Genomic DNA, 25,497 nt, shown 5'->3' with positions numbered 1-25,497 from the left:
AAAACAGGGATTAATCGATCAGTTTTGCATTTCATCACTGACCTAAGATTAGTAAATGAATTTCTGATGAATGCATCTTGTTCATTCAATTTCAATGATGCTTTTTGTACTGTACTTGGTACACTGTTCTTAATAACAAGGCAGCCTCCTAAAGTCATAGACTGGTAACTGGCAGTGAGTCCCCTAGATTTATGGGTTCATCAGAATAGTCGATAGTCTCTGTGAAAATGTACAGCAGAGGTAGTTGTCGATCCAATTTTGAGAATTCATGCATTTTCTGTATAACTGTTTGTTCCTCCCGTACTTCACATTATGTAGTTGTCTACTGTGCAGTAGAGACCATCTGTGCAGGAATGTAGGAGTTGATGTCTGACGGTGAAGATGAAAGGAGGTGAGATGGATGAGTTTCAGTTGACTGTGATTGAGGATACAGCTCAACTAGAAGAAAGGACAAATAATGACCAGGATAAACAACCAGGATGACTAACATTCCAAATACAACCCAGTATTGAAACTTTGTTGTGATCTTGGATATCTTCCCAGCATCTTCCAGATTATTTTTTTATACAACCTACATCATGAAGTTTTAATAAAAGAATCTATTCAAATGTGTTTTACCTGGCACAGGTGATTGGGGCTGTAGTTGCAGGGAGTCCTCCTGGAGAGGCGGGTCTGTCTGCTCCTCAGGGTCTGCGGTCAGAATCTAACCAACACATAAGTCATGAGCAGGTTGAACCCACATCAAGACGACTTTAAATGATGAGTGAGTCTTGAATTCTCTGTGTCTGAATATACTATAACTGGAACTATATGTGAAAGTGATAAGTAGGTTTTTCAGTACCTGTCTGACTGCAGTGAGACTGGTCAGAGTTCCAAGGCTGCTACTGTCCGTGATGACCATGGCTTGAGACAGTAGGCTGGATGGAGGGTAGGGGGACATGTCGGACTTGCTGTACACTGCAATGGAGAGCAGTCAAAGAGCTACTTTACCAAACCTGGCCTTGGTATCTCTTCAAGCTCTCCCTGTTCTACTCTGTTCATCAATGATCAATGTCCTCAATCATCTTCATCATCATCATCATCATACACCTACTGAATCACATAGTGTTGTCTTGTCATATGATCAAATGAATGAGTGACACTTTGCCACTGTAGCCTTACTGTGACATGGGAGCTGTGTCATTGTTGCCATGAAAGGACTGTGGCCCATGTGACCCATGTGACCCTGGTATTGCTGTCCGATTGACTGGTGGGAAGATGTGTGAAGCTGCTGCTGGAATGAGATGGGCTGGAGGGTGGTGAACCCGCCTCCCACGTTATTAATAACAGGTACCGTTTGAGCTTGGGTGGAGGTCAGACCTGTAGACCAGGAAAACACTGATTACTTTATGAATGTCTGATGACCTTTTACCTTACTTTTTTTCTTTTTACCTCTGCAAATAGGTTATATACAATGGTAGACGACAGTGAATATGTTTTGAGATGACTATCTGAGAATTAGTGTAGGTTACCTATGAGGAGAGAGGACTCTCCTAGACTCATTACGCTGGGCAGGGAGGCCATGATAAGTCCCTGTGGGGGAGCAGGCGATGTAGACAGACTGTGCAAGGAGGTTAGGGTGCTGACTGGGGGCAGAGGTCCACCTCCTGATACCTGAGACAGGAGAGATGTTTGCCATCAGTGTGTGGTGTGAGATACGCTTCATACTAATTTGCGGTAGGGTTACAGTAGATGATCTTACTGGTTTGTGATGATGTGTCTCCAGGAGTGTGTGGCTGGGTTCAAGCTGGACAGGACTGATCACCAGGCGCCCCCCCAGGCCCCTGTCTCCATTGTGACCCCTTGCAGATCCCAAACTGTCACATGTGATTTGCTGACTGTACTTCAGGCCTAAGGGAGGAATACTTACTGACTGAGTCCTGAGAGGGAATGCACCTCTGCTTAACCAGTCTGAGGACAATGTTTCACAGAGGTTTATTATGAGAATGTCAACAGCACTCCACACCAACACACGTTTTGCTCCATCTTGCATTAACGTACTGTTCAAATTGTCTCTTGAGATAATGGTTTACATTTGTAGATTTATAGTCATGGGGGCTTGGTGTTACCTTGCACAGGGCTTGGTGGGAGGGTGTGGTTGGAGGAGCTTCCTGTCTGGCTGGTGTAAGGTGTATCGAGAGCCAACTTGTGGCGGAAGGCCTCCTCTTTGCGGCGGTTGGCAAACCAGTTGTACACTCGTACTTCTGTCACCAGGTTGGAGCCTAGGCCAGCCAGCTGGGATGGAGACACACCCCTCTGGAGACACTCAGCCCTGCAGGTTAGACGGGAAGAGCCATCAGATCAAAACAAACATGCCTACCTGTCAACAAACAAATCTATTCTGACTATAACAATGCCTGCATTGCCTGTAAGGGAAACCGTTATCTCACCTGTTGCACTCCTCCACTAATCCCTCTCTCTCTTCTTTGCTGGGGTTCTTTTGTCGTTCATAGGCATGGAAGAGGATTTGCTGGGAGGCGGGTCCCCATTTAAACCTGTTCCTGCGTCTCTTCCTGACATCCTCTCCTTGCTCCTCTCCAGGTCCAAGGCCATGCCTGGCATTGGTAAATTCTGCATAGGATGATCAGTGATCGTTATATATACTGTATATGTAGTTGTATTATTCATGAAGGCTTCATTTAAGGTCATTGGCAATGTTCATTGGATATATTTTATTTGGGTAGGGAGTTTTCAGTGTTATTCATACAGCATTATTTTATATATCTTTCTAAACAAAGTGATAATATATAGCAAATGAGATCTCTGCGCTTCCAGTACATGAAGTCAAGATGAGAGTGAGGTGGAGTACAGGCAGGGCCACAGCTCCACAGCTGGTAGAATACTCACGCTGGCTGATCTCCCCCTGCTTCCTGACGTACCAGGCGTACAGAGCAGCCCGTTTCTGGTTTTTCATGGGCGTGCCTTTGTTGAGGTGCTGGGAGAGATGGGACTGGTTGAGACCTGTGGACTCTACCACCTCTCTCTGGGGAAGATTATGCTGCTGCATGTAGCTTTTCACCAGTTTTGCAACACGCCATGGATCCTCCCTATCACACACAGACACATTCACATTTAAGACAAGCACGCGCACACATGCACACATGCACACACACAGGAAGACAAAACACATACAGAGAGCGAGAGAGGGAGGGGATATTGACAAAGAGAGATAAGGGGAAGCACAGCAGGGCAAAGTCCAGCTCTCTCTGGTCACTGGAAATAATACTTGGACAGATCATATGAATACTTGCTTGGACTTTGTATCTGTTAGAATATATTTTAAATAGACGTACAAAACTAAACTTTATCCATGTTTGCAACAAGCAGTGTTGTTTTCAACAATCAGTTAATCTTTTCATATCAGTTTTAAATATTGTGGTATATAAAGAAGGATATAGCCTTTACAAATTACAAATATTGACTGGCATCTGTTTAAACTCTCACTCACATTCACACTCACACTCACACACACACACACACACACACACACACACACACACACACACACACACACACACACACACACACACACACACATACACACACACACACACACAAAGCGCTTTTCTGTTAATCTTAACCCATGCATGTAGCTCATTCATTAAGGAGATAAAAATGGCCAGAGAATAATGAAAGGTTGGGTAATTAGTAACCAGGAAAGGAGGAACCCTCCTTTAAATTCACCTCAGTGGCCGAGAGAGATCGCAGAAAGAGGTAGATGGAGCAGGGGAAGGAGGGAGGAAGGGGGGAGAGGGGCACAAAACTTCAGAAGGTCCAAGGATAAAGGAATAAAAGGGATGTTACCAGGTAAAACTGTCAATTGTTTGTCCTTTCTATGGCCTACTCTTGGTGGGAACGTATCAGGAAGAGATTGCGGAACAGAGAGCGAAGGCAATAGGGAAGAAAATAACCACCCTAAAGCTGACTTTCTTTCTTTTTTTGCAAGTATTGTGCAATTATTCTGAATACATAATAATATTTCTTGGAAAAACAAAGAAATTAATGGTGGGGTGAGAGAAAGACAGCAATGAATAGCAAAGGGTCATGTGTTGTGTGTATTATCTACTGAGGACTGAGGAAATAAAGAGATGTATATGTATTCTGTTGAGGAGAGGACAGGGAGAAGGATATTGGGATGTACTCACTGCAGAAGTTGGTCCACATGAGCCCTCTGTCTGGCTGCCTCCTCCGGGGGAAGCCTCTCCAGATCCCGGATTATAGGAGGTGGAAAATCTGTTTCTCCTTCCTCCGAGCTCTCTCCATCCCCCCTGTCCCCTTTCTCTGCCCCGGTGGTGACACTCTCTTGCTCCAGTTCCCCCAGAGCCTGGACCAGGACCTCCCGGGAGAGTCCAGAACCAAGCAGGGCCCAGATCAGCTGCTCCTGGAGAGCAGACAGCCTGGGGCCGGCTCCTCCTTTCCTCTCCTCTCCCTCCATTGCACTGTTGCCAAATCCTTACTTCGCTCACGCCGCGCTGAAACGACGCAGGCCACAGGTGGTCACAAACAAACACACACTCACACACTAGCACACACACACTCACGCACTCAAACACACACACACACACACACCACAGTTACACTTAAAGACAGGGTAAAGGCAGTGTTAATCCTTCTTCAGTTCAAGAATGGACATGCTTAAAAAATGCTTTCATTTTCCCCCGGTTTGATTCTCTTCTCTTCTCGTTAGGCTCTGAGCTTTCTGATTTTAGCCCTCCACCTGCTGTTTTGCTCTCAAAGGTCATTTTTTCTACCTTCCTCCCCTTCACCCCCTCCTCCCCTTGCTCTCTCAGTGAACTTTGTCCCCATCTCCCTCCATCCCTAACTGTGAACAAAGTGCACTCAAAGTGCACTAAAAGACAATAAATGAAAATAAACTTATGCTACTGTGTCATGCACATTCATACAGACTATTGTATAATACTCAAAGGTCACTCACACCAGTGAGAGGTAAAATGTAAAGGAACAAGGTGTTTTAAAACATATTTTATAGATATCATACCCAATGTCTCATATTTATGAAATGAACACAAATACTCAGACACCTTGATGTTCCTTTTGAAAGGATTTAAAAGAATGTGGGTAAAACCTTTAGCCTGGCCATTGTACATATCTGGTATAGTATTTTCTGTAAAGGTCTTGTTAGGCCCAATAGATGTTGAAGCTTGTAAATGTATAATAAAAAAATACTGAGAATGAGTAGCATTTGGACTCGATTGGTCAGAGAAAAGGAAAGGACACCTGCGTGCCACTAGAGGGCACTGTTGCACTGTCCACAACTCACTGGCTCTGCACTCTGAGTACTGTAACTTGTAGGCTTACACCACTTTGTGTTTTCATTGTGACTTTGGTTCTGATTTTATAATAGATTACATTATGCCATTGAAGATTACACACTCTCACATAGCACAGGTGTTAGGGCTAAAATAAAATGTCAGATATCAGATATGTCAGATATCAAATATTTTGCCCTCTCCTTCCCGCAAACTCTGCTGATTGAGAATAAAGTAGAATGCAGTTTCCTTCCAGGAAAAGCTGTTAACAAGAGTGGCAGAACAAAAGGAAAAAAGAACACCATTGAAAGCGGTCGAGAAAACTGCCCCCAACACAGGGAATTTGTGGATGACTTATGTTCCCTAACTTTTGTGACGGTTATATATTTATGTTTACATCTACCTTACCTACCAGGCATCACAGCTACCTTACTTATCTGCATGCTATGGCACCACCATTTCTCTCTCCAATCTGATCTCTCTAGCTTCCTGCCTGCCAATCATATGGCCTTTCTTCTGGCTCTCTTCTTGTGTATCTCTCACCAGGTAACCTAACCTGAGGGAGGAGTGTTGGGTTTTCACTTTCCCAGAGCAGTAGACAATCTGGGCCATAAAGGCCAGACAAAAGCATCCTGGCTCCCTCCTTACAACCCTTTTCATTGTTCTTTCTCTCTCCACTGAAGTGTTTTCACTCTTTCCCCTCCATTTTTTCTACCCCAATCACCTTGTTTTCGAAAAGATCTTGAAACAGGTAATAATTCTATAAACATTATATACAAGTATAATTAGAAAAATCACATCATTTACCTGTCTACCTGTTTCAAGATTCCATCACAGAAGTTTGTCTTTGAGTATTAGACTTGTGTGCAATGCTTTGTTTGATAAGTTAGTAATTGTTTTCATATCATTGTGTGAAAAGCCTCTGTTGCCATGATTTTTCTAATTACATGTTGCTTCTAAACTTAGTAATACTCATGACTTCCTGCAGATGTCATTGTAACTATACTGTACAGGTGGTATTGCTTTTTCAGTATGAATACAATCCCTCTTTCTTTCTTTCTTTCTTTCTTTTTTTCTCTCTCTCTCTCTCTCTCTCTCTCTCTCTCTCTCTCTCTCTCTCACTCTCTCACTCTCTCTCTCACCTTCATCTTCTAGTTCAGCCTCTCACCACCTTTTTGTGTGGAGCTCTCACCACTCCTCCCTACCCTAGGGAAGATGGCATTGTACTGTATTTGGAGGGGAAACAGAGCTCCCTCTATCTCCCTGAGACACACTACTGCCCTGTAATTAAGTCCCATTGTGCTGTTCAGAGGACAATCCTTTCCAAAAAAGACAGGGGGCAGACCAGGGTACACCATGTTCAATCTGTTATGTTACAGTAAACTACATGTATTACATAAAGTAAGGCAGGTGTATTTACAAACAGTCGTAGTTGTAGAATGTAACCGAGAATGATGTGTTAGTGTGTGTTTTCTACTCTTGAAATACCGGGAAACAACCATGTAACTTTTGTTGTACTGGACAAGAGAACAGACATACTCTTTTCCCTGCTATCCTCCTCCCAGTCTCATTAGTCAGCCCTCTCTCCCAACCCCTCTCCCCGTTTCTGCCTCCCTCCTCTCTCAGCCTAGTGTCTATGCCCCCTCCCCCCCACACTATTCAACCCCATTGATCATGCATGCAGAAATTTAACACACCCCTTAATTCCTGTCCGAATAGCCCCTGTCCCACTTTTGGACCTTCCTCTGGGGAGCGCAGAGGCTGAACTGGAAATGTACACTGGGTGCCTCCAACAACATCCAACATTCGTCTGATCAAAACTGCAGGGACACTTTCACACAAATAGGACTTACCATACAGAGCACAAACAAATGAAATCCATAACAATTTCAAACCTCCTAAATAGACAGCTTTGTTTACCATGTGAACATATGGCACCAGAACATTACATGAAAGTTTTGTTTTATCAGATTCAGGATTTCATAGTTTATAAGTTTGTAGTCTCTCATTCATAATATGTCATCTGGCATTAGTTAAGCAGCTTTTCTATGTAGGGCCTATAGTGCACCCCCTAATGGAACAAGCTAAGTACAATGTGCAAAGGGGAGTTGCAACACCTGACGCTTGTGGGACAATATAGTAAAGTAACAGGAGAGAGTAGCTATATGGGGGATTTGAACCGGATGTCCTATGGTGCAGAGGTGAATACTCAACAACCTAGACCAATTGCCTGGGCCTTTGCTCCACAGTAACACTCACATACACCATTTTACAGCAGGTTACTGTAGTTATGGATACCAAGTTGCTGATGTAGATTTTAAAGACATGATACAGAGACTCAACAGTCTTGCATAGAGTTATGTTTGCTTAACAGTACTATCAGCCAAAACCTTGACACTAAGAGATTGCTATTAATTTCCAGAATTATTAGGCAGGGTCCTCTGAAAGGCAACACAGGGTAGCCTTCAATCAGTTAACGAGTCACATGTTGAGTCGTGTTGGGAAGGAGATTAGCTGAAGCTGGCTTTGGTACTAATTAAATACTTAAGACCCCAGCAGTGAATGAGCATACTGCCGAAAAACATCTATACCATTTTGCCTTGTCAGAGGGTTTGGAATATAGAAGGGGGGGGGGGGGCAGAGGGACACCTATCACTGATGCTACTGTTAGAGCTATTTCAGTCCAGGAGCAAGTGGACATGTAACCAAAACATTGACACATTAACATACGGACACTGAGGACAGATCATTTTTCAAAGCACACAAAACATCTCTTAGGCTTAGTGTGACTCAACATTAAGGTATCATATGAAACCAAACCAGTGATTAGTTTGTTTACACCATGTCTTTCTGCAGCATATCTCACATAAAAACGTAGGGTGTACTTAAGCATGTGTTTGAGGCTTGAGGGGCCTACATGCCTGTAGGCAAGTTCATACAATCCTATTATCCAATTACATTCAACTTTATAGTTTTACTGCAACCAAATGTAGTCAAACTGCTGTTCTATTTTTACCTATCTTTAACACATATTGCTTTCTTTTTAAATACATGTTGATATGTAAGCTTGCACAGATCAAGTGTATAATTGTATGACTTATTATTACATTGTCTTTGTCAAGAGACTACTAAAAAAAATCCTGCCTACTGCCACCAATGTAGTGATTGAAGGAGAACAGCCATGGTTGAAGCCATGGTGATCCAGTGACCAGTCATCTACTTACAAGGCGCACCGCGCACTACATCCTTTCTGTTCCATAAAGGACCAGACCTCATAGCCCCAACCACAGTTTCCCCTTTAAAGTCTATGAGTAGGCCTAACCGTAGTCTAGTTGTCAGGATGTCCACTCCACAAGAAAAAATATCACACCACTGGGACATTATTATTTATAGTGTCATGCCATTTTGAATAGACGACTTAATTGCATATATAAGTGCTGGCGTGCGTAAAAATGTGCGTAAATTACAAACTACCTGTAACTCACAAAGTATGGATGGAGGTGCAGTGCACGATAAGTAGGATGAGAGGAACACGCGGGCACAGGGAGAGGAGGAGTCTACCAGCTCTCCTTTAGCCCAATGCATTCGTCCCTCCTCCCTGTAACAGCCCATTCCCCCCTTAACCCTTGGCTAAACCCCCGCCCCATCACTCCACTCTGCCTGTTTTCCCAAACGGTACAGTCTGAATACACGGGCGCGGAATGGAGACGGAAGGGAGCCAGATTAGCCTGTCCTCTACGGACTCCCCTCACGACCCCTGGTAAACCTCACCTCCTTGCCTCTCTTCCTAGCCCTCAGTTCGGATACACCTCCAAGATAGACCCTGGAGTGGAGAGAAACTACCTATTGGAGTGCTGAGACGAGGGAGAGCGTGCTTGCACTTTTTGCTTTGTTGGTCCATTGCACAGCTCATCTTCAAACAGACCGCTCATTCACCGTCTCTTGGACAGAAAGAGGATATTTGCCTTTACAAATGTGTATTAACTTAGGAAAAAGCTAGTTCTATATTGCAGTTATTGGCTGGAATTTCTGACTGTATGAACTGCCTTATTTACAGTATGCATGTAGATGTGTATTTACACGATAAATTGTTTTCTTTTCTAGCAAAATGTTCATAGGCGGTCTCAGCTGGCAAACGACACAAGGTAAGACTTTTCTCGCCAGTCAACTGTATGAAAACTTTTGTTAGTCTCTTACATAACAATTTTGAATCATAAAACTATTAAAGATATCCAAAAAAGTGTGAGTGTGAGGTCAGAAGAATCAGAGGCAGACATTTGGTTTAACATTTCTAAAAGTGTTTTTAATTAGTATTTGTGCTTGCTTAGCCTATATAAATCGGCTCGCTGATGTCCAGATTCAGTTCAATCTGGTGGCCTACTAGTTCACAAATCAAAGCCTCCATTCAACTCAGATCATAGACAGCCACATAGCCTATGCAAAATTCCAAGGTGAATAAACAAATCCGAAAGTCATGACAAATCTATGAATCCTTGAGAAATGTGTGAAATCTTTGGAAAGCCCTGAAGAAGAAACCCATAAATACATGAGAACGATTCCATGCTCTCATCAAATGCCTTGAATGTCCTGATTTTGTCATTGTGTCAATTGACGCTTTTCCGTTATATTGTTCCGCTGTCATTATAGACCTAGTATCTCTGTTGGACACCTTGATAAATGATATTATCTTAACCTTAAACATTGTTTACGTGCAAACACCATCAGAGTTTTTGACCAAGGGTCTAGACTAACTAAAAGTTTGGCAAATAAATTCTGCACACCACCTGTTCTCGGTATTGCCCAAATTAGTGTTCATCTCATATTATTATAAACAAAACTGACATATAGTATTTTTCTTCTGGTCTTTCGTTTCAGAGGGTTTGAAAGAGTACTTTTGCAAGTACGGTGAGGTGAAAGAGTGCATGGTGATGCGGGATCCAGTTACTAAGCGCTCGAGGTGAGGGAGGCGTGCGCGGTGCAGCGCCCTATCAGAAAAGCCCGCTCGGACACAACACTCCACTGATATTTTAACTGCACGCCATGATACGATTCTGGTTTATTCCATATTATGTGTCACCTTCTGATGTTTCAATGATTACATGTTCTCATATCTATTTGCAGGGGGTTTGGATTTGTCACTTTTGTTGACCAGGCCGGTGTGGATAAAGTTTTGGCCCAAACCAGGCACGAGTTGGATTCAAAAACAGTGAGTTTTAATCCACTGCATTTCTATTGGCTACTTTTCTTGTCACCCCACCTCCCTTTTTAGTTTTTACTCAAGATTACAAGGTATTATTATTAGTGCTCTGGGCCCAATATAATCTGACATAGGCCAACATTGCTTGTGGTTTTCCCTGCACCCACATCTTTTCTCAAGTTCTTTAATGTCATGAGGAAAAAGTCAATTCGATATTTTGACCTTTAAAGTTGTCTATCACTACTCCCTTTGAATTCATCCACTAAATAGCTTTAGAATCCCTTTATGATTTGTAAGTGTTTCCCGTGCTAAGTATGCAGTATGAACATTGTGATGAGCTACTCAGAAAAGCTTGGGAGTAGGCCACAGAGTACACTCTCTCTTTGCTTCACCCTCCCACAGTGAAGCGGTCAAGAAAGCGTTACTCAGTGTCAATTGCCATGGTAACTGGGGGACCCAGACAGGGTTGTGCTCAGTACCACTGTCCTTCAGTTCCTTCATATCAAGTGTGAACTCAAACTTCTGCATACTTTTGTATTTGTCCCAAGAGTGGAAAATGACCTCAAAAACGTTCTAAGGTGAACAAATATGAGTACTTGTAACCTGAAACATGTACGGTGCAGGTGTTGGAGTAGTTGGAACATACTGATGTATTCCCAACATCACCATGTTGATGTTATTCAGTAAGGGGTGTCATTGCTAACATTATGGAGGGACGTTGTGATGATACACACTGACAAACAAATTAGACAGGTCAGATACAACCATCCATTACCTGTTTGTGTTTGAACATGTGCGTGAGGGAGTGTGTGTGTGTGTGTGTGTGTGTGTGTGTGTGTGTGTGTGTGTGTGTGTGTGTGTGTGTGTGTGTGTGTGTGTGTGTGTGTGTGAGTGAGTGTGTGAGTGTAAAAACTCTGTGTGAGTGTGTGTGTGTCTTTGTCAGTAATGAATGTGGGCTGGCCTGGGAACAATGCTGCCCGTTGGTCGCCATAGGGACGGTTGAGTTCCCCCTTACTCAGTGGGAGTGGTGATGGCTGTGGGTAGGTCACTGTATTGAAATGTGCTGAGGCTCTTTCTTCCCTTTTGTGTTCTGAGCGGTACACCCTCTCAACATATACAGATACACACAAGGAAGATTAGTAGAGAGTGGAGAAGACACCGTACCGGGAAGGAACGAAGGGCGTCACCCTGGTGTGGTTGAGCTGTTTTCAAGCAGAAGTTGGTATTAGAGGTGAAATTCTGCAAACAGTCAATCTCGAAATAAATTGAGAGAGAGGTTGTTTGATAGGTAATAAGAGGCCAGTGAAAAACAAACTGTCGCAGCACTTCAGGCAGTGCCACTTGCAGTTTGAACTGGCATGATGATGGTTACAAGGGGGGCCATTATGGTTGGTCGCCATGGGGTTTTGTCTCCATAGTGACCCCCCCCCCTCCCACCACCTCCATTCTTGAAGAATGGCAAAGACACAAAAGCAAAGTGGAGTTAGCAATGCACGACATGTTTGAAGGCTGTCATTTTCAGGATAACAGAAATCAAGACAGCAGTTATTGTCACACAGTAGACTTTGTCAATTTTGCTCATCTTGAAACTGAAAATTCAACCAAATGTTGGCTACCAGAGCAACAGAAAGATCCATCTTAGATTGGTCTCATGATGATACGCTCTCTTCAACATTATAGTAGTATAATAGCAAACCCTTGTTGGCTACAGCATAATAGTCGTTAGGATCGGTTAGATCTGGTGTTGTCAGCAGCAGCAGCAGCAGCATGGTTGAGAGTGGTGGATAGCGGGGTGTGTCTCTGGCAGTGCTGCTCTTCTGTGGCAGCTTTAGAGAGTGCGTTTGGCGTGGAGAGGGCTCAGTGACCAGCCGCAGGGGTGGGATGGTGAGTAGAGTAGGCTTTAGACAGAGCAACCCTGCCCCCCTCCCTCACTCATGGGCTGGTTATCCTGTTAGGGTAGAGAGAGAGAAAAGTTCTCCAGTGGCAACAGAAAGAATGTGCCATGCTGTGATCAACTGAACTGCTCCGGGACAAGAATGAAGAGAGGGGTTTACACAGTGGGGAGAGAGTGAAGGGCAACTACTCTCACTACTGGAGAGGAATACATGGATGTTTATTCGGCCTTATTCATAGCTGCTTGATTTCATTTTTGAACATGGGTGACAGTGTGTGAAAGTGTGTTGTAGATTTATTGAACGAGGTTGTCAGCTCATGTTAGTGGCTCCCCAGGGTGCCTTCTCAGAGCACATTTGCTTGGTTTCTAGTGGACACAAGATGAGGGAGGGGGAGGGGATAATAAGCGATAGGTTTGGGTTTATGGTGGGGAGTAGGCCTACCCATCAAAGTGACTTTGTACTAATGTCTTCAAGGTGTTTGGAATAATGAGCAGGACAGAATGTAATTGCACAAGTATTCCTGCTTCCTGTGTTCAGTGACAACGAAAAGGATTTTGTAGTGGTTGGCGCTTCAGTTAACCCCAACTAGCAGGGACAAACATGCTGACCCAGGAGGACGAGAAGGGAGGGATGGCAGGAGGGATAACCCCATCTGTGATTAGTATGGATCTCCAAAGCAGATAATCGGATTTAAGGAAACAAGCTTTGGTTGTTCTTCTGAGTCACAGATATTTTACTTCAGACTGTGAGTGAGTTCTGACCAATTAGTGTGTCTGTTTTAGTGTGTTGCTCGCTAAGACTGTGGCAAGCAGTGCACCCCCGCCAACTGTTGCCCTATAGCTGGACTGTAATTGGTCAAAGGGGATTGTCCTGATTTGATAAACCTCCTTGTTCTTAGGCTCAGCATTTCTTCTTTTCCTCTCTGTATCTACAGTGGGGGGGGGGGGGGCCTGTGTTACGGCCGGCCCCCCCGAAACTACGCCTCTCACATCTTTATCATGACCCGAGAGAAAATATTTGTGCCTCTTACATTTTTGGTGTGCTACCATGCAGTAAATGTGTTAGACTGTTGAAAAGAAGAGAAAAAAAGCATGGCATTAGCCTATCTGAGATGCATGATTTGCAGTTACGGCATGTCGTAGATATTGAAGAAAAAAAAGAAAAAAAACACACCCATTTTGCATTCCTGAAACATGGGATTTTCTTCCCCCAACCAGTGCTCGATAAAGATCATTCGTTTTATGAAGAAAAAACCCAAAAACATTTAATGAACAAATTACCTCATCTGTCTAATATCCATAATTTTCCTCCCATGGATGTGTGTTGGTTGCTGTATGTTGATTTTGTTTGTTTGTGTGTGTGTCTGTTTGTTTGTTTGTTTTTGAATGTGCACAGGAGTGTTGGACAACAGGAGGGTTGGTGACCGGAGGTGACTATCAGAGTAGTCTAGAGACCATAGAACTAAACAGTAGACTCTGCATCCGATACGCCGTCCAGTCTAGCCTAGACTTCTCATTCTGCTCTTTAGAAACCTGCCGTGATGTCCACACTTTACATGTAGACTAAACACTGTACCTTACTCTGGTAAACGTCTGTGGTTTACCATAGAGGTTCTAGCTCTCTCTACTGTAGTTCCACTCTACCCTATCATGGTTACGGACTAATATAGTGCTCTTAGCACTGTACTGTCTCACTGTCTTAGTGTAACAACAGTACAGTGTGGACTAGTCTAGTTGTTCTCTAGACCTATTAGACCAGTATAGACTAATATAGAGGTCTACAAATCTTGTACTTTAGTCTGTCTATAGTTGCATCTTCATGGCATGGTGTAGCGACTCTCTGTCCAATCTGAACTTTTGTCTATGCTGCGCTGAGTTCATACAGTATAAAACAAAAGCAATGGTTTTGGCTTTTGTGTGTCGAATTGCATGGTCAACCTATGAGTTGTATTTAGTTAGTATTTTCATCATTCTGTCCAATGTCAGTCGTTTCAGTTAGTACTACCACTTTTAGTGATAGTTTAGCTCTCATTCTGTTTAGTGTTAAACCGCCATGGAGCAGAGGTCAACAGTCAACGCAGTGAAAGAGCTGTGTGGTGCGGTGTGGAATATAGGCGTTACACAGTTCACAAGACACTGTGTGGGGAGACCAGTAGTCTAATAATGCCCATCGTATCATCAATACCTCTGTTGTAGGGCGAGGGAGGCAAAACCAAGCAAACACAAACAAACAAAATGAGGCTGATGTGCTGTCAGTGTGTGTGTTTGACGGCTCGCTCCTCTGTCCCCGTCTACTCTCCCTCCTCGTATCCCTCATGCTCTGTGCTGTCTCTCCCTGTCTACCGCTCCTTCTCTGTCTTTTCCTCTGTCCTTTATTCTTTGGCGGAGGTGAGATGTGTTTGTGATTGTGGTGCCTGTGTGAGATTCCAGGAGATCACATGTCACATGTTGGTGACAAGGGGAGGAGAGGGCTGAGGAGGGCAGGTCGGAGGGGCAGCTCTGTGGTGCTGCTGATGGTCACTGGGATGTTCCCAGACATTCCACCTGCGCACGCACGCATGCATGCACGCACGCACACACACACACACACACACACACACACACACACACACACACACACACACACTTGCACACACACACACACACACACACACACACACACACACACACTAATCAACTAACACCTCTGGGTGCTGAGCAGTGTTCAGACTGGTACCATCACTGACTAGTGCAGAGTATCGTCCAATAGTGTGACTTAAGTTCAAATAATTAGTAAGTTCTATTATCTTTCAGGGTCCATATGTTAGATTTGTACATAATGAGAGAGAAAGAACCTTATCCCCATCTAGGCCCACACGTTTTACCCCCCAATGCCCCACCTTAGAATCTATTAGAATGTGTATAATTGATCATTCTTCTCTTTTGCTTTTTCGTATATACCTCTCCTAATCACTTATGATATCCTGCCCAACTACTACAATTTTTTTGAATCAGCATTTTTTCGTCCCACCCCTTATTCAGCATTCCGCACAATGGCCTAAGTACACTGTGTATAAAAATGTGACGGGGAGGGGTTTTAAAGCATGTGATCCTACTAAGTTCCAGCATTATTATAACCCACACAGCCATGATAGGAAACCCTTTACAGGATGAGACCAGAGATCACGTGACAGGACCCATACCAACAAAGGAATAACAAATACTCTGGAGGACTTGGCTGTCCTCCCAGGTGTGCCTGTCTGTGATAGGCTACTGTACCTGTATTGAGATGTGTCTCTAAACTGGATTTTTTCCCTTCTTTAGATTGATCCGAAAGTTGCGTTCCCCCGTAGAGCCCAGCCCAAGGTGAGTGAGCCAGTCCAGTCATCATTAACAGGACTTAGTCCTATCCCGTATGAATGACATTGCTGGGAGCAGTTAGTCTGTGCCTGCGTTTAGCTTTTCACATTCTATCTGGGCTAATGCCTTGTAATCAGATGAACATGACTGCCGCTGTGACATCAGCGTTCTCCACACCGGTTGTGTGATCAAGGGTGCCAGTTAACACTGTACCACCTGTTACAACCTTTCCCTTAATTCATTTAGTTAGTTGATTGTGGTAGTATGCTAAAAGGTATAAGCAGTATTATCGTATTATGTTGATGATATGTACTCAGGACTTTTAAGAACAACATTAAAACTGCATCATCTAAGACCATTTCATGGTTGTACCTGTGCAAACCTGTCTCGTTCGACACCCATGTCTTTTGGCAGCTTTGGGAAGATGGGAAGCTTGCCTGCTGAACCTTTTTCCATTGGCATCTAAATTCATTTATTATTTAGATGAAACACTATGATAGATGATCACACATGCTTATCATAGACAATACCATGCTACCCAGCTACAGCAACCAATGAATCATAATCAATTGTATTGATACTCATTCATTCTCAGTTCACTGATAAACTGGCATTTTTCCCCCTGCAGTTAGTGACTCGGACCAAGAAGATCTTTGTGGGAGGTCTGTCTGTGAACACATCCATTGAGGATGTCAAGCAGTATTTCGACCAGTTTGGAAAGGTAAGCAGCCTGTGAGCTACATCTATTGACGTGTATGTGAAGCAGTAAGTTGACCTGTTTGGAATGGATCTGTCTCAGACGGCTTGCGTGACTGTGTTGACGAGTGGAGAGGGAGGGGAGATGATGTTACATTTTTTTCTTCGGCTCTACTGTTATCGGATCACATCTTTCTTGTTTCGTTAAAGCTGTTTGCTAAGAGTTGGGGAAAGAAAAGAAAAAAAACGTTCTTTCACAAGGATTTGAGATGAACTAGAGGAGCTGTCTGGGAATGAAGGAGTAACCCTAGAAAAGAGGGACAGAGAGGGTAGAAACAGAGGAGAAAGGACTTGAGAGGCACAGGGAAGTATAGAGCACCAGCCTAAGTTAGAGAGAAGAAGGGGGAGAGAAAAAAAAAGTTTTGGAGAGGGTAGTGAGTGAGTGTGTGGCGATGGCGGGGAAGGGGGAGGGATTATCAGAATCTGAATTAATCTGATGTAACAGCTGCTCCTACCCCCAACCCCTTCCCGGCCCGTTACCGTGGTGACCCGGCTTGCCCATTGTCCCCAAGTCATTCAGCGGGCAAGGGGTTTTGTGTTGAAGAGGGGTGGGGGGGGGGTGTCAACCCTAGAGTTGTGTAACAATAACACTGGACGACCAACGGTCAAAACAGGCCCAAACTTGTGTAGTTGTCACTTACAGTCTGTGCTTAGTGTTTTTATCTAGTGCATATCAATTTATTTGAATATCCATGGATGTGGTCTACTCAAAGTTTTTACTCTTCCCACCATTGATTCAGAAGGCTTTGAAATGCAGGGGGAGAGAATATATTGATGGGCTAACAAAGGCTGAGCGGAGAGAGGGAGAAGGGAGGGCCTGAGAGAAAGACGGGAGGGTGGTAGAGGCATAAGAAAGGGAACTGGGGCAGAGATGGGGTGCAGGGATTTGGTTAGACTATAATGTCTTCAAACAAAGCTAGACAAATATTTTGTTAGTTTGTGCAGAAGTTCAATATTCGCAGGGAGGTGTACTCTTATGTTCTGTCTTACCCCTCTCTTGAGTCTTTAAACTGTTCATAGTCTTTGTCCTAACTAGTTGAAACATAAACTAGTAAAAACTACTAAAACAACTAGTCATCATTGCAGGTTTCTGAAATAGTGGCCAAGATAGACCAGATCTAATGAGTCTGAATGTTAACTTAATTAACATCAACGCAGTTATTTTATTATTTTTATTCAGTCTATAAATCACACACCCCTACCACAAACTTTCTGTCTTCCACTGTCTCACTGGTTTACCTCAAACATGACTGTATTCTTGCATCACGTTGTGTTTGAACTTGTGGGATGTTGTTAGCTGTTGTGCTTTGGTTGGATATTTGTTATTACTTTTTAGTAACAGCATAGCATAGACTTTGCCTGCGTGACCAAAGTACTTTGCTCCTAATCATAAGAGGATGAATGGTAGAGAGAGAGAGAGAGATAGTTGGATGGATGGAGAAATGTAGGCTCCAGCCACCCATGGAAGTTCCTGATTAGACTGCCTCACTGGACCTTTTGTCTCCTGTCCTGTTTGGGACAAGGGGTGGAGAGAGGGATGGGGAAAGAATGACAGGGAGGATGAGAGGTGGAAAAAAAGGGGAAAAGGAGAATATTGTCCAGAGCACCATTAAAATGTCCAGTGTTTGAAATATTGAGCATTAAAGGACCATTATTAACTCACTTTGCAACATTCAGTGTGAAATTGGCATATAGTTGAAGTCGTAAACTTTTAATTTGGATTTTTTAATGATGCTTATGATTAGTCTCTACTGATGACTATGAAGGAGCTTGTTTATTTGTTTAAGATGTGTACTTGTGTCTGTTTTAAGTGTAAGTTCAGTTTCATCAAGACAAAGAACATATGAACTAAAGTGTGTACAGTTTAGTGGTCTGGAGTGAGGTGGTCTGTGGTGTGGCACGGCTGTATCATGGGGCTTTGGCCTGGACAGAGACAGGGCTGGTTGGGGAGGCAGGAGGGGTGATGGGGAAATGTCAGAGTGGAAGGAACCAGTGATTTGAGAGGGCTCAGACCAACAGGTCCCCTTTCACACTGGCTGGAGGCCCTCCTCCCTCACCCTTGACCTTTCTCTGTGCTAACTGCCCTTGGGCGTGCAGCCCTGGCTGCACACACACACACACACACACGCACGCACACACACACACACACACACACACACACACACACACACACACACACACGCACACATGCACACACACACACACATACACGCACACACACACACACACACACATACACACACACATGCACACACAATGTACTACAACATCCCACAATGTACCAGAGCTGGGTGGAACTGTATATGCGTGTGATTATGTTGTTGTGGCCAAATGTTAGGTTGGATGATGTCTGCCAACAGTCTTCTAACAGGCTGAGAGGCAACAGATATTGAGTGTGAAACTGTACAGATTGCCTTACCAAATTGTCAGTCAGCAGTTAATTTGTTAGGTCAATTGGATAACACTGTAAATGTGTTGACTGTGATCGTTCATGCATTTTCAATTTTCATTACGTTGATCATGAAAATGTGTTGGTCTGTTGAGTAGAAGAAAACACCTGTGTCTCTGCACTGTGCCTGCAGCGAGGTAGGGAAGTCACTGTGCCTGCAGCGAGGTAGGGAAGTCACTCGGAGAAGAGGAGGAATTATGCCTGTGACTGTGCCAACAAACAAAAGGCCCCCACACGTCTTTGTTCTCTCGCTCCCTTTCTTTTGTCTGTCACTCTTCTCCTCCCTCTCGACTTTGTCACACACTTTCCGTACCCCACCTCTTCACTCCTCCTGACTCTTACCTCTCTACCGCGCTCTATTTCACCCTATCACTTCTCTCTCACCATAAACCTCACCTCTTATCAAAGTCTACACCTGGCCGTACCATTGACTCGTGTTCCCTACGACCCATCTCTCTTTTCCTTTCTTTCCCTTTCTCTCTCTCTCTCTATTTACCTCTCTCACATTCTCGCTCTATTCATGACTAAGGCCTGGTGCCGGATAAAGCTCTTTAAAATAACTTTTTTTTGTACAGTAACCATGGGAATGGCAAACTTTGGAGAGCAGGGAGACGAGGGTGGATTATGTGCTCTTTTTCCTGAGAGAGATTGACCAGGCGGTTGAGAGGCAGAGAAACTAACTGAGAAAGTGAGAAAGTGTTTCTGATTTAGTATTTCGGAATGAAAAACATTTTCTTACGGTAACAACCGCCTTGTACATTATGAATCACAGCTCTTTCCCTCTTGAGATTGTGTCTTTCTTCTGCTGTTTTCCTGTCTTGCCTCTTTCCCTCTCTCCCCCTTTGTTAACCTGTCCCCATCTTCAGCCCCCCCCCCTCCCCCCACCCTCGTTTTGCCCACTCCGTCCATCTGTTGCTGAGCCTCCCTGTAGAACTTGAGAAGGGGTGAGGTCAGACAATATGGCGTGTGGCGAAGTGATCTGTCTAAAACTCACTCCCCGTTTTGTCTCTTCTAGGTTGACGACGCCATGCTCATGTTTGACAAGACCACCAACAGGCATAGAGGTGAGACTGAATGAACCTCTCCCTGTCCAGTCCCCCTTGTCCTCCAAGCCCTTCTTCACTCTCTCTCTCTCTCTCTCCCTCTCTCTCCCTCTCACCCCCCCCTCTCTCCCTCTCTCTCTCTCTCTCCCTCTCTCTCTCTCTCGCTCTCTCTCGCTCTCTCCTGCTCTTCCTCCAGTCCTGCCTGTCTCTCCATTGATCCCCACCCCCCTCGGCCTCCTCCCTTTGGGCTGAGCAGGAGGAGAGGAACGAGGCTAGGCTAATTAGCCAGTCCGTTAATCGGGGATCAGGATAAAGCCTCCTTAAGCGCCTCCTCCTCACCCTGGGACTGATCGATTATGACAGTCCACCAGCTTTGCTTGGGCTTGCTGGCCAGGAGGGGAGGGAAGAGGGGATGAGGCAGGAACAGTGGCACGGGGGGGGAGGGGCAAATGTGCTAAGCGGCTATTACAGTACCTATAACAGGAGGTTGTTAGTAGTGGTGCGTTTAGGCCTACAGTGTGACCCACAGAAACTAGTTTCAATAATAGGAACTAGAGCTTCATTTTTTAATTATGTTGTGCACAACATATCATGGGTTGATCCTCCTCACTTTCATTTGTATTTTGTCCCCTCTAGGGTTTGGCTTTGTGACGTTTGAGAATGAGGATGTGGTGGAGAAAGTTTGTGAGATCCACTTCCATGAGATAAACAGCAAAATGGTAAGCTGAGAGGACCGTAGTCCATTTGTTAACAAGCACAATAGGATGTTATCAGTTGTTGGCATCGACTAGTTTGTCTCCCTCATGCCATGTGTGGTTCTCCGACAGGTGGAATGTAAGAAGGCTCAACCGAAGGAGGTGATGTCACCCACAGGCTCAGCCAGGGGGCGCTCCAGGGTGATGCCCTACGGCATGGACGCCTTCATGCTGGGCATCGGCATGCTGGGTAAGCTCATAATGATGATGACAGCAATATTTGATGTTCATGATGATGTGGCCCCCCAACACTGTTAAGACCCCGAGCATAAGATCATATTTTACATAATGTGGAGATGAATTACCACTAATGTTAATACAGCGAGGAGGCAGGTGTAATACCCCCTTCATGGGGTGTAATACCCCCTTCATGGGGTGTAATACCCCCTTCATAAGCACCATTATACTACTGTAAATCCTTGCTAAAGCATGCCTTAGAAGCTGGAATTAGACACTACCATCATCTGCTGTTCAGTCTGAGAACTGCAACACTCATCATATTTTCAGTAAAAGGGGATATAGTAGGGACACAATCATTAAAGTGGAATTTTTTGTATATTTCTCATCAGCCCACCATTGATATGGTCCCAAAATATATTATTATTAATATTCTTTGTGTTTACAAACCTCAGAGATATCCTCCTTGTGAGCTCAGATTAACTTCCTGGAATAGTGATGGGTTTTGTGAGACTGTTCCATGAAGTAAATCTAAGTAAATCTAAGCTTGCTGTTAGGATTTCTATGTTCTGCTCTGTTGTGCAAAATAATGACATTTCGGGACCATGTCAATGGTGAGCTGACGAGAAATGTACAAAACATATTATTTTTTTCAGAAGAATTCTGCTTTAAGGTATATGTGTTGGGAGTTGGGGGTTCAGGTACACACACTGTTAACAGATCCAGACCCAAGGTGGAGAATATACTTGTTGGTAGTTTGTTTGTGTAAACCTACTGCAGAAAATGACCGTTGCCTTTTTCACAAGCAGGGGGCAGCAGTGTCATTCACTGTCCTTTCACCACAGGTTACCCAGGGTTCCAGGCTGCTACGTATGCCAGTCGGGGTTATACTGGCATCACCCCTGGATATACCTACCAGTTCCCTGGTAAGACCTACTCCTCCACCCCTTCATTCTCCTGTGGCAATGTTTGCATATCCCTTGCAGTATTATAGAGTGTACAACTACAGAGCAATTAGCCCCGTGTTGTTTGGGGTGTGTGATGCATTTTTGTAGTATTTTGTTAATATTCACTTGGCATATTAGACTGGTAAGAGAGTTCAGGGTACTGTAAATCAGTTTTATAACTGACAAACACACAGACAAATACACAAACATGCCTCCATGAAAGCTCATAATGCACTCTTAAGTGTCAATGGCTGCTTGTAAATATCAGGGAGTGGAATTGCATATGCTTTGTGTGTGTGTGTGTGTGTGTGTGTGTGTGTGTGTGTGTGTGTGTGTGTGTGTGTGTGTGTGTGTGTGTGTGTGTGCGTGTGTGTGCGTGCGTGTGAGAGAGAGAGAGAGAGAATCTGTGGCTGATAGTATATTTATTTTTAGTATATTCTTAGTCCCTCCTAACTTAAGCAAGCTTTCACAGCCAGTTAAACTGAATTCTTCTACAATGGAAACCTGCCACCTACCATTCTCTCGCTTCTTGCATTCCTCAAAACCTTGTCTACCTCTTACTCCATCCCTCCATCTCAGTGGTGTGCTCCTGTGGTGTCTGTGGTGTGTGTGTGTGTGTGTGTGTGTGTGTGTGTGTGTGTGTGTGTGTGTGTGTGTGTGTGTGTGTGTGTGTGTGTGTGTGTGTGTGTGTGTGTGTGTGTGTTCTTTCTAGGTGCATTTGTGTGTGTTTCCCTTGCCGGTGGTTGTGTGTGTCTCAACAGCACTCTCTGATGTTTCTGTTCTAGAATTCCATTTAGAGAGGACCCCCCTTCTGACATCACCCCACCCCCCTGAGCTCACAGGTCAGTCCCTCCTCTGGGCTTTACAAGCAGCATGCTGTCAGTCTGCTACATGCCACTGTATCACATTAAGACTGTTAGTCAACAGTAATTTCACGCCACTCAGTCTTGGGGTTGGAACAATCTTTGTTTTTGTTCACCCTTACTGTAGCTATTATGTCAGGTAATAAGGTTGACACGATTAGGAACAGTAATGATAAAGACACCTATTCTCTAACTGATATCCCTACAGAGTAGGGGAGGCTGGCGGAGGTCGAAATCGGAGGACGGGCTCATTGTGGTGCATGGAACGGAGTGAGGAATGGTATCAAACATGCGTGTTTGATACCATTCCTCATTCCGTTCCATGCGTCACAATGAGCCATGCGTCACAATGAGCCCGTCCTCCGATTTCGACCTCCGCCAGCCTCCTGTGCTACAGAGGTCTTCTGTCTGTCTGTCTGTCTGTCTGTCTGTTGCGTCGTCCTGTTCTTATCTCTTCCCTGTCTTCCTCAGCCATTCCTCTGTCGGCATACGGACCAATGGCGGCGGCGGCGGCGGCGGCGGCAGTAGTTAGAGGTGTGTATGGTGGGTTAAATCTATCAATCCCCTGTCTCCGATCGGAAGACAGCCCTGACACTCTGTCCATCCAACAATGAACACATTTCATGACCCTACCACAGACACTTTCTATACAGTAAAGTAAGAGTGCACTCAGACATTTGGGCCTCTTCTCTTATTTTGTCTGTTAGGTTCCACCCCCAATCGCTCCGCTGGGTTTCTAGGCACCAGCAGCCCTGGGCCAATGGCAGACTTGTACGGAGCAGCCAGTCAGGAGTCTGCTGTCAGCAGCTACCTCAGTGCTGCAAGCCCAGCCCCAAGCAGTGGGTTCGGCCATAGTCTGGGGGTAAGACAGAGCCCTTATCACGTAGGTATTTAGACTTCACTTTGGGTTTTGAAATGCAAAAGGTGTACAATGTTGGCTGCACAATTTGGCATGGTATGATTTGTGCACATGATTTGTGCACATTTGTATTAAGGGTGTCTATTATGAGCATGAATCAACCATCAGATGACATTATTTTGGTTCTGTTGGTGCTGGTGTTATTCTGTTTTGTGATTTTTCGTGTGATTTTGGTGACGTTGATGAAGGTGGGCTCTATCTTATGTCTATGTTCTCTACACAGGGACCTCTGATTGCTACAGCTTTTACTAATGGCTACCACTGAGAGGGTGAGTCTACTCTTGCATTCCTGTATTACTCTTACCCGTTTTGGTAATACAACTATAGAGCCGTAAGTGTATTCTAATGGCTGTAATACTGTAAGTTGCCCATCTAAGCACATTTTTCAATGTCTCTGCAGGGTTGTTTCTGCGAGATGGAAGGAAGTGAAGCTGCTTTTAGCTGATCTGGCATGTCTCTGTAGGTACACCTCTCTGGCTGTGACAGCTGCAGTGTGACCCCTGAACCCTGATGTCTCCACCCTCCCTCTGATGACCTCTCTGTCTGATATGACCTGTCTCCTGTCTTAAAATCACTTCCTGTCTGACAGAACATGTTATTGTAGTTAGCTTACACAAACAAAATGCTTTCAAACGTTTCTGCATGTTTTATAGACACATGCGGAGAGTAGTAATGTATTTTTCTTTCTTTTTATTTCACCTGACTGTTTTGTGAAACTTGTGTAATTTCCTATCTGTTTTGATTCTCTGTGTTTTTTTGGTTATTTGAATTTCTGTCAGAACATTTTGTTTTGTTTTATTGAGAGGGAAACAGGGAGGGAAACAGGAATCTCCAGGTATCAAATATTTGAAGGACAGGAGCAATAATTTGTACCGAATAAGTGTATATTTGTCTCTTAGTTCATACTGAATTTTAACAGAACATTTCTGATTAATACTATTTTTTAAAAATATGTATATCTTGGTAGGATTTTAACAATAACTTGTTGTACTAATGAGCAAAGTAACAAAAGTGAACCTACTTCCAGTCAGACTAAACCGAGTGCTGTTTGTTTTTTGTAAAATATTGTAAATACAGCTCTGTTTTTGGGACCCTGCTCAAATTTGGGGGCTGGGAGGCATGGGGTGGGCGGAAAGGGGAGCCTGGGTGAAATGGTACGATCGTTTTTTTGCAAATATTTTTTATTTGGTTTGTTCGTTTTTGTCATTAATCCTGTTAGGTGTTGGAAACCTGGACTGTTACATATCATACTTTATCATCACAAGAATTGTCAGACTCAGACAAAGTTTTTGTCAGTCAAATTTAGACCAGATATAGACTATATATATATATATATATATATATATATATATATATATATATATATATATATATATTGTCTAACAGAGGGATATACAATATATATACAATATATATATACAATATATATATATATATATATATATATATAGTATATCCCTCTGTTAGACAACAGACATGACACTGACATGATGCGATGATATAGGGTATGTGAGGGTTTATTTTCTGGTTTATAACTGATATTTGTGTGTTTTAAAATGAAGAATTATGAAGTTTGATGATTGGCTCGGGCCTCTCAAAGTGAAATGATTTTCTCTTATATACTGTGAATTCACCCAGGAAACCCTGTTAGCAACATTGGGAGCGAGTCTGAGATGTTACATTCATGTGGGAGGTGGCTGTGGGGGACACTCCTCTAATATGAGAAAAACATTCTGTTTCTTTCCTCATTACTTGGTACTTTATTTTATTGTTGTTTTAGAATTGCTCTTTTGAATATGTGATGGTTGTAAAGGAGAAATGAAGGACAAACATGCAGGAACAGCCCGTA

The 25,497-nt window shown here is 43.8% G+C and overlaps 2 protein-coding genes across 2 annotated transcripts; one reads left to right on the top strand and one right to left on the bottom strand.

The window, feature by feature from the left end:
• Nucleotides 1–293: 293 nt before the first annotated feature.
• Nucleotides 294–4,474, bottom strand: hnf1a (HNF1 homeobox a; the record flags this gene model as incomplete). Its single annotated transcript, XM_083672781.1, has 10 exons — nt 294–438; nt 619–703; nt 842–957; nt 1,162–1,359; nt 1,512–1,653; nt 1,742–1,890; nt 2,109–2,311; nt 2,430–2,610; nt 2,887–3,086; nt 4,185–4,474. The coding sequence occupies 10 exons, from the start codon at nt 4,472–4,474 to the stop codon at nt 323–325; spliced, it is 1,680 nt and encodes a 559-aa protein (XP_083528907.1). The 3' UTR covers nt 294–322.
• Nucleotides 4,475–9,010: 4,536 nt separating this feature from the next.
• msi1b (musashi RNA binding protein 1b) lies at nt 9,011–24,342 on the top strand (the record flags this gene model as incomplete). Its single annotated transcript, XM_083672791.1, has 15 exons — nt 9,011–9,069; nt 9,414–9,454; nt 10,185–10,266; nt 10,431–10,515; nt 15,704–15,745; nt 16,368–16,460; nt 19,960–20,008; nt 20,624–20,706; nt 20,815–20,932; nt 21,765–21,845; nt 22,652–22,708; nt 23,201–23,265; nt 23,403–23,591; nt 23,872–23,917; nt 24,049–24,342. 14 exons carry the CDS (start codon nt 9,011–9,013, stop codon nt 23,911–23,913), a joined length of 1,086 nt encoding a protein of 361 aa, XP_083528917.1. The 3' UTR covers nt 23,914–23,917; nt 24,049–24,342.
• Nucleotides 24,343–25,497: the final 1,155 nt, after the last annotated feature.

The sequence above is a fragment of the Argentina silus genome (genome assembly GCF_951799395.1).
Source record: "Argentina silus genome assembly, chromosome: 7".
Taxonomy (NCBI): domain Eukaryota; kingdom Metazoa; phylum Chordata; class Actinopteri; order Argentiniformes; family Argentinidae; genus Argentina; species Argentina silus.
The sequence above is the reverse complement of the archived record's forward strand: the minus strand, read 5'-3'. Positions and strand labels throughout refer to the sequence as shown.